Source organism: Esox lucius, chromosome 22, assembly GCF_011004845.1.
Source record: "Esox lucius isolate fEsoLuc1 chromosome 22, fEsoLuc1.pri, whole genome shotgun sequence".
NCBI classification, from domain to species: domain Eukaryota; kingdom Metazoa; phylum Chordata; class Actinopteri; order Esociformes; family Esocidae; genus Esox; species Esox lucius.
In genome coordinates, this window is record NC_047590.1 from 17492569 (window position 1) to 17508513 (window position 15945).

General features: G+C 46.5%; 1 protein-coding gene across 18 annotated transcripts in view; it reads left to right on the top strand.

The window, feature by feature from the left end:
* The window catches only part of LOC105023728 (tensin), a 134836-nt gene that overhangs the window by 78898 nt on the left and 39993 nt on the right, over positions 1-15945 (top strand). For 12 of the 18 annotated variants that reach the window (XM_034289549.1, XM_034289546.1, XM_034289541.1 and 9 more), the window contains 4 exons: positions 9674-9721; positions 10579-10599; positions 11768-11794; positions 11915-11956. In XM_034289549.1, coding sequence (XP_034145440.1) covers positions 9674-9721; positions 10579-10599; positions 11768-11794; positions 11915-11956 — 138 coding nt within the window. The remainder of the gene's footprint in view (positions 1-9673; positions 9722-10578; positions 10600-11767; positions 11795-11914; positions 11957-15945) is intronic. The other 6 variants (XM_034289544.1, XM_034289555.1, XM_034289548.1 and 3 more) reach the window with 3 other exon arrangements.

Below are 15945 nucleotides of genomic sequence, written 5' to 3' on the forward strand. Positions count from 1 at the left end.
GTAATGTGTGTGTGTGTGTGTATGTCTGTGTGTATCTGTGGGTGCCCGATAGACCACATACTCCGCCTCTCCTCCCTTCCCTCGTTCCCTGACTGACACTTCTAAGCGATGATGTTGACTGATGACCGCCGTCAGTCAGTTTTGACCCCAAGCTCACTCAGGGGGCAGCGGTTATATGGGAAAGGTCAAAGTGTCACCGGCAACTACATCATGTTTCAGTTCTTGCAGTGAAAACACATTTGAAGGGGGCTGTTTGTTATGGTTGAGATGTTAGACATTTTGGCTAATCTCAGGATACTTGTTGATGTTTAACTGTCCAGGGCGTTATGTTGTTCCAAGATGATCATTTATTTAAATTCTGTCAGTTTGATTCAAATTAAACCAAATAAAAACAACAGTCACTTAAAACCAGTTCTGTAAAAACCCTTTATTACCGTGACATTTATAGAAGCCACTGAATTTCATGTTCTCCTTTAAACACTTATACATAAACATTCAGTCTTGACACTGCGAAAGACCTTCAATTTCAAGTATTGCAACGTTTTGGCATTTTCATTTTCATCTGTCACTATTAGTCTTGAGCAGAAAATTCCCCACCGCTTCTCCTCAGCCCTTCCAATAAACCTCTTAATAACCTGCCAGAAGAGGCCAGCGTCTCTTCCTCCAGCATTAAGATGTTGTGTGCGGCAATTATGGCTGTGGACTGGCAGCTTTCCAGCTATTTCAGATCCATTCCTTTCTAAAACGATTTCTCCCCTCTTCAGCCAAATGCCTCCCTTTGGTTTTAAAACTTGTTTCTCTGGGGCCAAACTCTAAAATGCCTCACATCAGTGGATGCTTCGGAGTAGCTACATTTATCCCAGGCCTCTGGAGACAATGAGTGTTAAGTGAACAGAAGCTTAAGTATTTGTTGAGGTATTTTTTTGTTGTTGATTAAATCCAAAAAAAAATTATGTAACGATTGCCTTTTTTCAGTATCATTGTTTTTAACGTTTGACATGCTGACTTTGAATGTAACGGACCGAGATGGAACCGTGAAAATACCCCCTTCTCAAAGTGCAGCTAAATTGAGCTCCTAAGTAGTATGTGATGGACAGTAAATTGTGAGGGTGGATTTGGCCTGTTTTTAGCATGGCCACACAAGATCAACACAGTCAATTAACAGATGCTTAAGTCTAAATTAAAGGGGAGATAGTGAACTGAGAAACTTGGTTGCGTGTGTGTGTGGGTGTTTGTAGAACATGGTATGTTACGCTCAGGCTGGCTTTGATACATGTGCGTCTCTGTGATATTGACCCTGACTCGGCGACCCAAACTTCCTATGCTTTTGTAATAAAACGAACAGTGCCATTAGTGGTAGAGGGAGTGGAAACATACAGCGGTGCGTTCCGGTTCAACACGGCCTCTCTGAGTGATACCTGACCACGGTCCATAGCCGTCCTCAAGTTTAACTGCTCACAGAGGCCAGTAATGGCCATAACATGCGTGCTATAAAGACCTCCAGTAACTATCTTCCTGACATGTAACGCCTCAGTGTGGTCGTATGAAGCTCCCCTCACATGAAACTCCAATTGGCTTTCACATCAGAGGTTTTCAGCCCGTGTTCAACGCTAGCCACGGTCGCGCACATGATGTTCATCCCATTCGTCTGGGAGGGGGGTACTCTGTGGTTAAGAAGGTATGGCAGTGGTTTTGGTTTGATGTCGGGTCCATATAACGGATAACGGGTTAGCCGTAGTCCACTTCCCGCTGACCGTGGTTTAACCATGATCCAATAGCTGGTTTCATCCTGATTCATGTATCCTGTGTTCCCACACGAAGAACTTCTTGGAGAACGTTATGATTGCTGTTTTCCCTCCACAGTCATTTTAATGTTTTCTTAATGTTCTTTCTGACGGCAGAATTTTACCAGTTATCCCAGGGTAATTTCAGAGTTACTTCCAGACATTTTAAACACAAAACAATATTAAGATGTTGAGCAGATGTTGACTTCACTTCAGGATGACTGTTACCGTTCATTACAAGCTACCTGTGCAGGTAATGTGTGGTTCTCTTCAGGGTTTCCTTTGGATGAAGATTGTCTAGCAGGCTCAAGTCAGGAGATTGTTAACTCAATCCAGGTCTTCATCATGGCGTCTGCCGTTGCGTGCAGCTTTTCATCGTGTGGAAATTAGTCAGTAACCTTGTGCCAGTTGAGGTCGATAGAACCAAACACAGTTGGTCAGGGGACATGCCATCATGTTGGAAATACAAATGTGATATTGTTCCCGGCAACATTCTACTTGTCATATGTTTTTATTGTTGCTACTACGTTTAAATGCTCCCTAACCGGTCTTGCCGACCCGGATGTAATATTTCACCAGTAATTCTGCTATTCAATAGAATAACCTACACGCTACTGTGTCCAAATATCTGACATGATTGTACAGGCTTGTCCCATCACAATACCCAACCGATTTATTAACCATTCCTAAATAGAAGCCTGGTTAGCTCTATAAATCTACCTGAAGTGCTGTTCTGCTTGAAGTCCTTATTTGGTCACTTCTAAACTGAAGTATTAACTTGCTCAGGCAGGCTGCCACTTCTTCTGGTGTAGCTCTTGTGTGGGCAGCTAGACGAAGCCTCTAGGAATGCCAAATGTGGTTCGATCGGCAAGATTCTTTTCCCCCTGGAACCAATGAGAAGATTTATCTCCCTGACGACAACCACACGTACTCATCACGTTTCTCTCACGTCTCTCTCCAGATTCTGATCTGCGGTCCTTCTTCTGTTTTCCTACGTAGTGGTTGAGGTTAGGCTTGGGGGAATGCATACTGCTCCTAGACCTGTGCCCTAGGGCGACTTCTAACAGTCAGCTATACATCATGTTCCGTAGGCATTCTGTCTATGTGGTATTTAGTGGCTATTAATTATGTTGCACAACTGAGATATGAGCGTAGCCAGCAATGCTCTTTCTTAGCACCGCATTTTATGGAGCAGAATGCTAAATGCGTTTTGGAGGATGGTACACTGGAGAGCTGCTTGTTCCAACCTGTTGTAAGCCCATCAGTGACTTTGTGGGAATTTATTTGTTCCTCAGCTTAAAAAAAGCAATCAGAAATCCTCAAATGTGGTTTTGCAAAAGGAAAGGGGATTCGTAGTACACAGACAGTTTGACTTTCCTTTGGGAAAGGTCAACACTTTTGATGCAGACACATCACTTCTCGGGGTATGGATGGACTTTACTGTGGGAAGACTCCCCACCGAGAATTAGCCCCAGGTTGGACCCTTTTTCAATGGCTGGCTTGCCATCTCTGTCCGGTTCTGCCTCAGTGCCTTCTAAGGCCCCCTCGTGACTGGACAGATTAAGCCCCTGCTGGAGTGTCTGACCGTCTCTTCTAACTTAGAGAACTTGTGGTAATTTTGTGGTAATCTCTGAGGTCAGCTAGGCAGGGTCTATTTGCTATGGTCACAGACCTCTCTCTCTCTCTTTCTTCGCTCTTGTGTCTGCCTCTCTCCTCTTCTTTCTACTCTTGTCCTCTTCTCTCCAGAGGCATGTGTCCTTTCTTTCCTCTGTCCTCTTTCTCTGCACCCCCCACCCCCTTCCCACTCTACATATCTCTCTCCCTCTCAACAGCACAGAGCCAAAGAGCGACTGAACAGAACCATATCGTTTTTCAGGCGTTGGACCTGAAAAACTTTGTGAGAAAGAACAAAAAACAAAGATGTTTCTCACAGACTTTGCCTGACTTTCAGGAGTGAGCTGGCAGGCACCTGGGAGGTTGCGGTGCTTTTATGTTCCTTCCAGTCTGAGCCCAGTAGAGCCGTATTAGTTCAGTCTGTGACTCTCACCCCACCTGCCGTATAAGGCTGGATCTGGCTAGCTTTTGTTGACTAGGTTCCAGAGAGATGTGGTCAGTGTTCCCTGAGGCTAAATTAAGAAAATGAGGCAGATTTGTGTCTGTTAAGTGGGAACACCTCTGGAGTTCATTGTCTTCTGCCTGTTGGTCTCTTAAGCTTTATTTTTGGAGACCCCACCTCCAAACACACACACACACACCCACACGCATCTGAATGCCTGTGTTTTATCTACCTACATCAAACTCCTCTCCGTCTTTTTAAGCAACTCCTGCCCGTCTTAAACCCGAGCCTTAGCCAGATGGCTGACATTTTAGATTAGCTGAGGAGACTCCACATCCTTTTCAGTAGGAAGGTTGAAGGCTGGAGTGCTGCTCAGCCCAGTTTTCTGTCAGCGATGAATAAAGGCAGAAGGCTTCTCAGACTGACAGGATGGGGTCCACGGGGACCCACATGGTGCTCTGTTTGTGTCAGCACCGGGTACCAGGCATAGAGGGCTGAAACAACACCCCAAATGACTGGGAGGCCCCCAGGGGTCGGACCACAGCATCGCTTAGTGGAGACTCAGACGCGCGTGTGTGCACGCCCGCATGCTTTGAGACGCGTGCATGAACAGGCACGGATATATGCACATCAACGCACAGACACACATGCTTTTGTACTGTCACCCCCCCCTTCCTGTTTAAACCTCAAAACATGTTGTTTTAGAGTCATACAGTATGTGGATTCACCAGAATCTGCCAGGATGTGTTAATCTGTACTTAATCAAACGACTGTCAAGCCACAGCAGTTTGTTATAGACTGTCTTGGTTGCTAAAAGTACACATAGTTTGCCTATCTCTTTGTTCTGGAACCTTCTTTTAACTCCTTGGGTTTTAATGATTGTCAATGCCAGTCATTGTTGCCCAAATGCCAGACATCACAACCACCAGTGGTTGCGAGGCTAACTTAGCTGTCTGGACGATTTTTGCCTAATCTGTGTCCAGGAAATTGGCCTGAAGACTAAGGAGTTAGACAGACTTTGACTGCATAGTCTGTAGATTCAGACAGGGTTGGACATATAGAGCCTGTAGATTTAGACAGGGTTTGACTTGCAGAGCCTGTAGATTTAGACAGGGTTTGACGTGCAGAGCCTGTAGATTTAGACATGGTTTTACATATAGAGCCTGTAGATTTAGATAGGGTTTTGACGTGCAGAGCCTGTAGATTTAGACAGGGTTTGACATATAGAGCCTGTAGATTTAGACAGGGATTGACATATAGAGCCTGTAGATTTAGACAGGGATTGACATATAGAGCCTGTATATTTAGATAGGGTTTGACATATAGAGCCTGTAGATTTAGACAGGGTTTGACATATAGAGCCTGTAGATTTAGATAGGGTTAGACTTGCAGAGCCTGTAGATTTAGACATGGTTTTACATATAGAGCCTGTAGATTTAGACAGGGTTTGATATATAGAGCTTGTAGATTTAGACAGGGTTTGAATGCAGAGCCTGGAGATTTAGACAAGGTTTGAATTACACAGCCTGTAGATTTAGACAGGGTTTGACATATAGAGCCTGTAGATTTAGACAGGGTTTGACTGCATAGCCTGTAGATTTACACAGTGTTTGATATGCAGAGCCTGTAAATTTAGACAGGGTTTGAATGCAGATCCTGGAGATTTAGACAGGGTTTGAATGCAGAGCCTGGAGATTTAGACATGGTTTGACATATAGAGCATGTAGATTTAGACAGGGTTTGACTTGCAGAGCCTGGAGAATTAGACAGCATTTGACATAGAGTTACCCAGGGTTTAAAACAGATTCTGTAGAGTTACACAGGTTTTACACAAAGTCTGTAGAGTTACACAGGTTTAACACAGTCTGTAGAATTACACAGGGTTTAAACAGTGCCTGTGGAGTTACACAGGTTTAACACAGAATATGTAGAGCTACACAGGTTTAACACAGAGTCTGTAGAATTACACAGGGTTTAAACAGTGCCTGTAGAGTTACACAGGTTTAACACAGAATATGTAGAGTTACACAGGTTCAACACAGAATCTGTAGAATTACACAGGGTTTACAAAGAATCTGTAGAGTTACACAGGGTTAACACAGATCCTGTAAAGTTACACAGGTTTTGCACAGAGTCTTAGAATGACACATGTTTAACACAGAATCTGTAGAGTTACACAGCTTTATCACAGAGTCTGTAGATTTACACCGGCTTAACACAGATTATGTAGAGTTACACAGGTTTAACAAAGAGTATGTAGAGTTAAACAGCTTTTACAGAGACCCTGTAGAGTTACACAGGTTTTACGCAGAGTCTGTAGAATTACACGTTTAACACAGTCTGTAGATTTACACAGGTTTAGTTCAGAGTCTGTAGATTTACACAGGTTTAGTTCAGGGCCTGTAGATTTACACAGGTTTAGTTCAGAGTCTGTAGATTTACACAGGTTTAGTTCAGAGTCTGTAGAGTTACACAGGTTTTACACAGAGTCTGTAGAGTTACACAGGGTTAACACAGATCCTGTAAAGTTACACAGGTTTTACACAGAGTCTTAAAATGACACATATTTAACACAGAGTCTGTATAGTTACACAGGTTTTACACAGAGTATGTAGAGTTACACCGGTTTAACACAGAGTTTGTAGAGTTACACAGGTTTTACACAGAGTCTGTAGAGTTACACAGGGTTAATACAGATCCTGTAAAGTTACACAGGTTTTACACAGAGTCTTAAAATGACACATATTTAACACAGAGTCTGTAGATTTACACCGGCTCAACACCGATTCTGTAGAGGTACACGGTTAGTCATGGCAGGTCGAAAGGGTACTTTAGTGTACGAAGGTCAGCACGGGTCAGTGAAAGGCTATGATCTGGCCACCCAGTTAGCCGTTGCTAGTGAACACAGCGTGCGATAGCATTCGTTCATCAATGAGGGGTCTGTCACAGTAGTCTAATTACACGGGTTTCCTTCCTGCTCTGCCGTCCACTGATACCGTCACCTCTCTGCTCATAAACATCCGTCGATGGTGGCGCACATAATCACCACTGTTTAATGGTATCAGTGGCGTGGAAAACATCCTGTTGACCCGACCCACATGGAGCATTCCACACGTGGGACTGAACATACACATTCACCACACGTGGGACTGAACATACACATTCACCACACGTGCCACTGAACATACACATTCACCACACGTGGGACTGAACATGCACATTCACCACACGTGGGACTGAACATACACATTCACCACACGTGGGACTGAACATACACATTCACCACACGTGGGACTGAACATACACATTCACCACACGTGGGACTGAACATGCACATTCACCACACGTGGGACTGAACATACACATTCACCACACGTGCCACTGAACATACACATTCACCACACGTGGGACTGAACATACACATTCACCACACGTGGGACTGAACATACACATTCACCACACGTGGGACTGAACATGCACATTCACCACACGTGGGACTGAACATACACATTCACCACACGTGCCACTGAACATACACATTCACCACACGTGGGACTGAACATGCACATTCACCACACGTGGGACTGAACATACACATTCACCACACGTGGGACTGAACATACACATTCACCACACGTGGGACTGAACATGCACATTCACCACACGTGGGACTGAACATACACATTCACCACACGTGGGACTGAACATACACATTCACCACACGTGGGACTGAACATACACATTCACCACACGTGGGACTGAACATGCACATTCACCACACGTGGGACTGAACATACACATTCACCACACGTGCCACTGAACATACACATTCACCACACGTGGGACTGAACATGCACATTCACCACACGTGGGACTGAACATACACATTCACCACACGTGGGACTGAACATACACATTCACCACACGTGGGACTGAACATACACATTCACCACACGTGGGACTGAACATACACATTCACCACACGTGGGACTGAACATACACATTCACCACACGTGGGACTGAACATGCACATTCACCACACGTGGGACTGAACATACACATTCACCACACGTGGGACTGAACATACACATGGGACTGAACATACACATTCACCACACGTGGGACTGAACATGCACATTCACCACACGTGGGACTGAACATGCACATTCACCACACGTGGGACTGAACATACACATTCACCACACGTGGGACTGAACATACACATGGGACTGAACATACACATTCACCACACATGGGACTGAACATACACATGGGACTGAACATACACATTCACCACACGTGGGACTGAACATACACATTCACCACACATGGGACTGAACATACACATGGGACTGAACATACACATTCACCACACGTGGGACTGAACATGCACATTCACCACACGTGGGACTGTTCAGACATTTCCGCGGAGGCTGAAGACTGCTTTTGTAACCACGTGAAGCCCCGCGGCGTCCCTCTTCCCCCAGCGGAAGGAGCCCGGTAGGTTTGGGTCACGCGGTGCTGCCTCTACCCGCCTGGGAGGTGTGACTCGTGGGACTGAACATACACATTCACCACACGTGCCACTGAACATGCACATTAACCACACGTGGGACTGAACATACACATTCACCACACGTGGGACTGAACATGCACATTCACCACACGTGCCACTGAACATGCACATTCACCACACGTGGGACTGAACATACACATTCACCACACGTGGGACTGAACATACACATTCACCACACGTGCCACTGAACATGCACATTCACCACAGTCGGTCCTGTTTGAATTTTTGCAATTCTGTCTGCAACATTTTGATCCCAATGCAGTCCGTTGAATTAAATACTATTGTACTGATTTCCACTGGTCGGAGACCTTAGCTATTCTGCTTTCCTTTGCTTCAGTAGAACTTTAATTAGATTGGATTTGTTGTACTTTATTTCTCCTTCTCTCCCTCCTTCCCTTTTCTCCCTCCCTCTTTCTGTTCAATTTATTCTTCTACTTGATGGTTTGTGTGTTTGTGTGTGTGTGTGTGTGTGTGTGATGGTGTGTGCGTGTCTGTGTCTGTGTGATGGTGTGTGATGTGTTCTGGTGCTACACTGAAGACTCCACTAATCCTATTATTCCAGCCTGAGTTTCATAAGGACCTGAGGGCAAGATACACTGCCAGTCAAACCAACGACTCTCTCTCTCCATCACGCACACACACACACACACACACACACACATACATACACACACACTGCACTGTCATAGTGTTTGCGTGCGTGTAAGTCCGTGTGCCTCATGCAGTTACGAAGACACAGATCGGTTGAACTTGCATGTGAGCCAGTGGTTCCCCTAACAGTGTCACATGACCAGCGCACAAGTCCATCTCCTTGGTATGGCCTCAGGAAGCCCGTCCTCTTTTCTGACTCCCTGACATTTATGGAGTCAGACTGGTGTGCTGATTTGGCTGTCGTCCAAACCCCAGGCACATGTCCCTTATGGCTGTGTGAAGAAACGGTGAAGGTAGATCGGGCATCAGAATGTCAATCTTTTGTTTTCCCTTTTTGCTTAGCCTCTTTCTGTGAGGTCCCGTGTGACTTGGCAAAGGCTGTACTTTTCGTAGTGGGAATGTTTGGAAAAGAGATGTGTTAATGCTCTCTCTCTCTCTCTTTTTGTCTCTCTCTTTCTACCATTCTTTCCCCTCTCTGTCTCCCATTATCTCCCGCCCAAAGTAGGCTCATCATTGTGTGATAGGTATTGTAGATAGGGGATCCTGAGATTCCTGTCCTAACCTGATCATCTGTTTCTGTTCCTCTCCGTCTGTCCGTCTCACCAGGTTCTCGCTGATGCATGCTTGGCACCTACTGGATCACCCACCAAGCCGGTAAGTACACACGTGTGTGTGTGTGTGTGTGTGTGTGTGTGTGGATGTGTGTGTGTGTGGATGGGTGATGTAAGTTTTGCCATTAGGTGTGAGGAATGCTGAACTGACCTTATATTAGTGGCCGATTTCACTGTCTATATGGTGGCCTCACGGGTGTCTGTCTGTAAATCTCTGTCTGTCTTTCCTTGTCTGTCTGTTTGTCTGTGCATTAGAGCCTGCCTCATTGACTGTATGGAAAATAAACAGCCATTCCCGCAAATTCTAATCATTCAAAACTGACATTTAAAGATGTGCAAGATATTTCAATTACTAAAGCTGTTTATGTCTTGGCACGCTCTAGCGTTTAAGCACAGTCCACGCCAAGAATTCCATTATGATATGCTGTTTATGGGAGGCGGGTTTATAAATATGGATAAGATCACCTTTTCGGTTACCAGTTAAGTCGACCATTATTTCTGTGGTTGGCTAGGAGTGAGTGTTACCACAATGCCACATGCAATACTGGGTTATCGGCTCTGAGCGTTTTTAGTCTTTATGGAAGAGCACATCTGTAGTTAGACGTAGGAGGTGTGTGTGTGTGTGTGTGGTTGTGTGTGTGTTATGAATGCCTAACTTGCAAAATAATACCAATCAGAGTGGTTCTCCTAATGTCTAGTGACAACCTGGGATTGAGTTTAGAATGCACACTCATAGAGTATGTCACATGTTGAGCTGCCATGTTTTCCATTTATTCTAGGGGCTATGTGAGTCATGAAATATCTTCAATGCCTCCTTCCCGTCCATCTTTCCTTTCTTCCTTTCTCCCTCCCTTCTTTCACCCTCCCTTCACTCTGTCCTCCCTCTACTCCCTCCCTTAGCCGTCTACTGATCCTCCTTGGGTGAGATGAGAGAAATAATAAGGGGTGTAATGCTACTTTTTGTCCTCTAGAAGGTGCTCTAGCCCAGAGCACCTTGCCATGCGTCAGGAAGGCAAAAAGTAGTCTGGTGCCTTGATTTCATGACGAGTCGTTCCTCCATTTAGCCTCGACGAGGAGCAGGGTTAGGGTCAGTTCCATATCGATCCGAGAGGTGAACGGAAATTCAGAATCCCAATTCCGTTTTTGTTCTCACTCACGACGGCTCGAGGGGAAAACGGCAACTGGGAACCCGAACTCCTGTTTACTCTCCTAATTGACCCCGACCCTGGTCGCGACCTAACGTTCCGCTAATCCAAAACAGTCCCCATCCGAACATCTGTTCCGGCTCCCCCGTGGACTGGATCTGTTTTGATGGCTTTAAAACAGCGCTGCTGCTTCCCTACAGCCCTCCTCCGCATCAATTCCTCCCCACTCCTTCTGAGCATGGCGGCATGCGTTTCTCCAGATAGATCCGGAGCCATGACGTGGTACCACGCAAACGCTAAATAGGCTTGCTCATTTCAGCGGCTTGGAGTGCGTTCTGATATATCCATCTGTCATGTCCTGATAAGGTGGCCACTCCCCTGGAGGGCATGTTTGACTGATGGAGACTTATCCCTGCTTCTGAATCTACCTGGTTAAATATCGAGGATGCTTCGACCAACTCACTTAAACTGATGCGCGCGCACGCACGCACACACACACACACACACGGCCACTGATTTGACGCGTGAACAGCGAGTGTGAGTGCGTGCATGTGTGCATGCGCGCATGTGTGCATGTGTGTGCGTGCGTGTGTGTGAATGTGTGTGTGTGTGTGTGTGTGCGCGTGTGTGTGTGAGCGTGCGTGTGTCTCAGGTGGATCGTTAACAAGGTTCAGAGAGGAGAAGCTCTATGAAAGAACCTTCACATCTGCTTTTCTCTCCCTGTCCCTGTCTGTTTGTCTCTCTGTGTCTCTCTCGTTCTTTCACTCCCTGTTTGTCTGTTTCACCCATTTTGACACTCTTTCTCTGTCACTATTTTTGTGTCTCTTTCTCTCTCCCTCTCTCCTCCCCTGTGTCTCTTTTACTGTCTCTCCATCTCTCTCCCTCTGTCTTACTCTGTGTTTTGCCTTTTCCCCTGTGTCCATTTCTCCTATTGGATGTTAAAGAAGTCACTGGCTTCGCTTAATTCCCGGGTGAGTATAAAAACCAGGTCTGGTCCTTGTCTCTGTTGAAAAAGCAGTGGAATTAGACGAAACCGCCCCGAGATTTCAGGGTTGAATAAGTGAACTCACCTGCTCCCCGTCTCTTTCCAGCCTGCCACTCCTCATCTGCCACTGAAGCATGTAGAGACTCCGGTAAGTCTGTTTTGGTTTCCTCCTTCTGGGATGTTAATGGTTCGCAAAACAGACGTCTCACCGTAGAACCGGCAGTCAGTGTGGCACAGGCCTGGGGATGACTACCGAATGACCGCGAAAATTAGCACAACTCTTTACCGTCACCGGGGGCAACCAACCCGCGCGCGGTACCGTTCAGACATTTCCGCGGGGGCTGAAGACTGCTTTTGTAACCACGTGAAGCCCCGCGGCATCCCTCTTCCCCCACGGAAGGAGCCCGGTAGGTTTGGGTCACGCGGTGCTGCCTCTACCCGCCTGGGAGGTGTGACTCAGTGGACCAGATGTCGACTGCAGCTGCTAATGTTTGCCGCTAACAACACAGTCAGTTCGTAAAACACAGAGACGAAACCCGCGGGTGGATGGAAGCGACTCTATTTACAGGGCGGCAACCTCATTAGGCCATTTTAGCGTTAAATTAAGGCATGGAGATACAAGTAACTTCACGTTGTGTGTCCTTTATACCCACCTAGGGAGAGAGAAGAGCTCCTCTGTTGGAGATAGCTGGGTATTTATCTCCGTCACTTCCTGCCAATGCAGCTGTTGGTGTGTGTGTGTGTGTGTGTTCTGGGTGGGATAACAGATGAGGAGGTGGAGAGGAGGCAAATCAAGAGAGGACATATTCGGGGGGGAAAGAGAGATGGGGGGGGGTGGTGTGTGGGGCGGTCGGGCAGTTGTTTCAGACTCTTGGTTCATAAATGGTTACGCGAGGAGATGGTTGAAGAAGGCCGCGGTCGGGACGGGATGGGATGGGGCGCCCCTTGAACGCTCCCGGCTTCATCCCGGGAATGCTGAAGGAGGAGAATCAGGGGGAGGGGCAGAGGGTTAGAGGAAGGAAGTGATGGTGGAATGCAGTTTAGGATTTTTTTCCGACTGTTGGAGATGTCCATCGTTGTACCGCGACTGAACTTGAGACCGTTCGGTCAGGCCAAATGCACTCTGGGTCGATCTCAGCCATACGTACCGCGGATAAGAGTAGGGAGTAGGACGGGAGAAGAAAGGAGAGGGGAAGACATGATAAAGAGAGGAGGAAGAGTTGGATGAAAGGAGAAGAAAGGAGAGAAAAAGAGGAGAGGAGAGAGTAGAGCCGAACAGGGGGGTCACCTTTTAATCAGCTGACAGCTTGGAGACGGTCGTGGGACCCCATCACATGCGTGTACTGAACACCTCCTCTCTCCTTTCCACTGTCTCCTTCCCTGTAGTCATTACACTGGAGAGAGAACCTCGCCGTTCTCACTGTAATCTGGTTTCACACTCCGCTTTGTTCTCCTCGTCTTTCTGACCTTTCGTCAGCCCTGGAACAAAGAGTCGGACCGAGCTCAGCTGGTTCTGTGGCATGTAATAGTAGCAGTATCACAGGAAGCAGCCTGAGATTCAAATGGAGAAGAAGGAACAAACGATTCTCTCTGAAAATACTGGGGGATACGTGTAATTGGTTCGAAGTTTCAGAGGTCAGCGCGGGGCGGTTGGGGAAGAGCGTTGGCTGACCACTCGGCTGTCGTCCCGCCGTGTTGATTGGCTCGCCGGGCTGGGACTGCTTTACATTAGTACATTTATTAAGTTGTGTGTGCGGTAGTAGTATGTGGGCAACCGCACACACGCGCACACACGCGCACACATCCATACACATGCACACACACACGCTGGAAAGAGGATGGAGAGAGAGATAAATGAAGAGGAACAACAAGGCAGTGGGAGGGAAGACCAAAGTGGGCGTTAGGGAGAGTAAGTACAAAAAAGGGAAATACTAACTAAAGACTCGGTAGCAAATAATAGACCAAGAATGAGAGAAAACACGTCAGTGTTTATATTTCTACTCCATCCCTTTTAAGCACGCAGTTTTTGTAGTCCGTGGTGAATTTCCTTGGAATGCGTTGCTTCTGTGCTGCCAGTTAAAAAAGAACTGGAACCTAGTTTTGCTGGAAGGGAGGGGACAAGGCATGAGGCTTTTTAAGGAATGACCAAAGAGATAGTCCTAACATGACGAAAGGAAAGAGCTACCGTCGTGCATGAAACAAATCGCTCACCGGACCATAGAAGAAGACCTTCCTCTTCCCTCGAAGGAAAGCTACTATGGATACTGGACTCTAGGTGTTTCTGTGGGACTCACAGCCAAGGTGTTTGATCAGTGAAGCCTACTGGGCTTGTATAGTGTACTGGGAGGGGCAAAGAGAGCGGGACCCTGGTTCAGTCCAGCCATGCCCTCGGGTGGCGCCCTCCGCAGGCACCTCGCCTTTTTCCGCACTTCCTGGAGGCGGAGCACTGAGTGTAAGGTAGGCCACGCCCAGTCAGGATTTTTTTGTGTAAATTGACCAATGACATCATGCCGTAGCAGGCCATGATTGCATGATCACAAAGGCCTGTAAAATCCTATATGAACAACCAACCTGCTGCGTTTGACGTGAGACCCTCGATTACGTTTGTAAAAAACGAATGAAATGTGCAGCTTTGCTTACCATTTCAAATGACCCTGGAGGTGTGGCTTGTAAGATCATTGGACAAAGCTGGCCTTTTAGAATATGTTTTGTATTTTGCCCTTAAAGTGTTACTAGGGTGTCCTGGGTTCCTTGAGAAATGCAGGTGTGATTTTTTCCATCAATGGGTGCTCCACATTCCGAGGTCATGATACATCTAAAGACATCAGGGATGTTTTCCTTCCCTCAACACTGTTGGTCAGGGAGAACTTTGAGTCATGATAGCTGGCAGATTTAAAAATATGCTTTCTTCATGTGTGGCAGTGGATTTCTGATAGCCGTATTTCCATTTTTGTTAAGTTAAACGCAGGAATAATGGGAAGCTTAGTGAGTACGTTGTTTAGACGTTATTCATGCATATGTGCATAGAAATGTGTGTCAAATGTGTTATGAGAAGCGTATTCTTACATTTCTGCTACTCCTGTCCTCTGTGAACTTACAGTTTGTTTCAGTTTTCATTAATACATTAACAATTTAAGAGTATTTATATACCATTGTTTATAAAACATTTAGTATTCATTAGTAAAATCTTTTTTTGCAGTCCTTAATCTAAAGTCAGCTTTATTCATGCTATCTAAATAGAAATGTTTCAAGTGACCAGTGGTATATTTTCCAGCAGTATTTAATGTTAAAACGATCTACAGCATCATAAACGTAGCATTTGAATTAACTACATGTAACAAATGGATACATGTAGTTACAAATAGGCCAGTCCTATGCAGCAGAAACGACCAACCCGGCTGCGCTGATGTCAGCTTGCGAAACAGGCAGACGTCTTCACGCAGCTATATGAGCAGCCATGCAAACTCATCAGGCCAAATGCGATTTATGCGTTAGACGCATGGATAGTACCAATGCAACGTTAACGCCTCACTTTTCTATTTTGAGAGTTATTACATAAGAACTTAGATGTCATATGGTCAACACAGTCATTTGTGTTGAATTGATTTATTCTGGGAAACTCAAACTGTCTTGAAAAATGGTAGTGTTAGGAAAAATATGTCATGTCATCATCTACCGCTTATCCGGGGCCGGGTCGCGGGGGCAGCAGTCTAAGCAGGGATGCCCAGACTTCCCTCTCCCCAGACACTTCCTCCAGCTCTTCCGGGGGGACACCGAGGCGTTCCCAGGCCAGCCGGGAGACATAGTCCCTCCAGCGTGTCCTAGGTCTTCCCCGGGGTCTCCTCCCGGTGGGACGGGACCGGAACACCTTCCCAGGAAGGCGTTCCGGTGGCATCCGAAACAGATGCCCAAGCCACCTCAGCTGACCCCTCTCGATGTGGAGGAGCAGAGGCTCTACTCTGAGCTCCTCCCGGGTGACCGAGCTTCTCACCCTATCTCTAAGGGATCGCCCAGCCACCCTGCGGAGAAAGCTCATTTCGGCCACCTGTATCCGGGATCTTGTCCTTTCAGTCATGACCCAAAGCTCATGACCATAGGTGAGAGTAGGAATGTAGATTGACTGGTAAATCGAGAGCT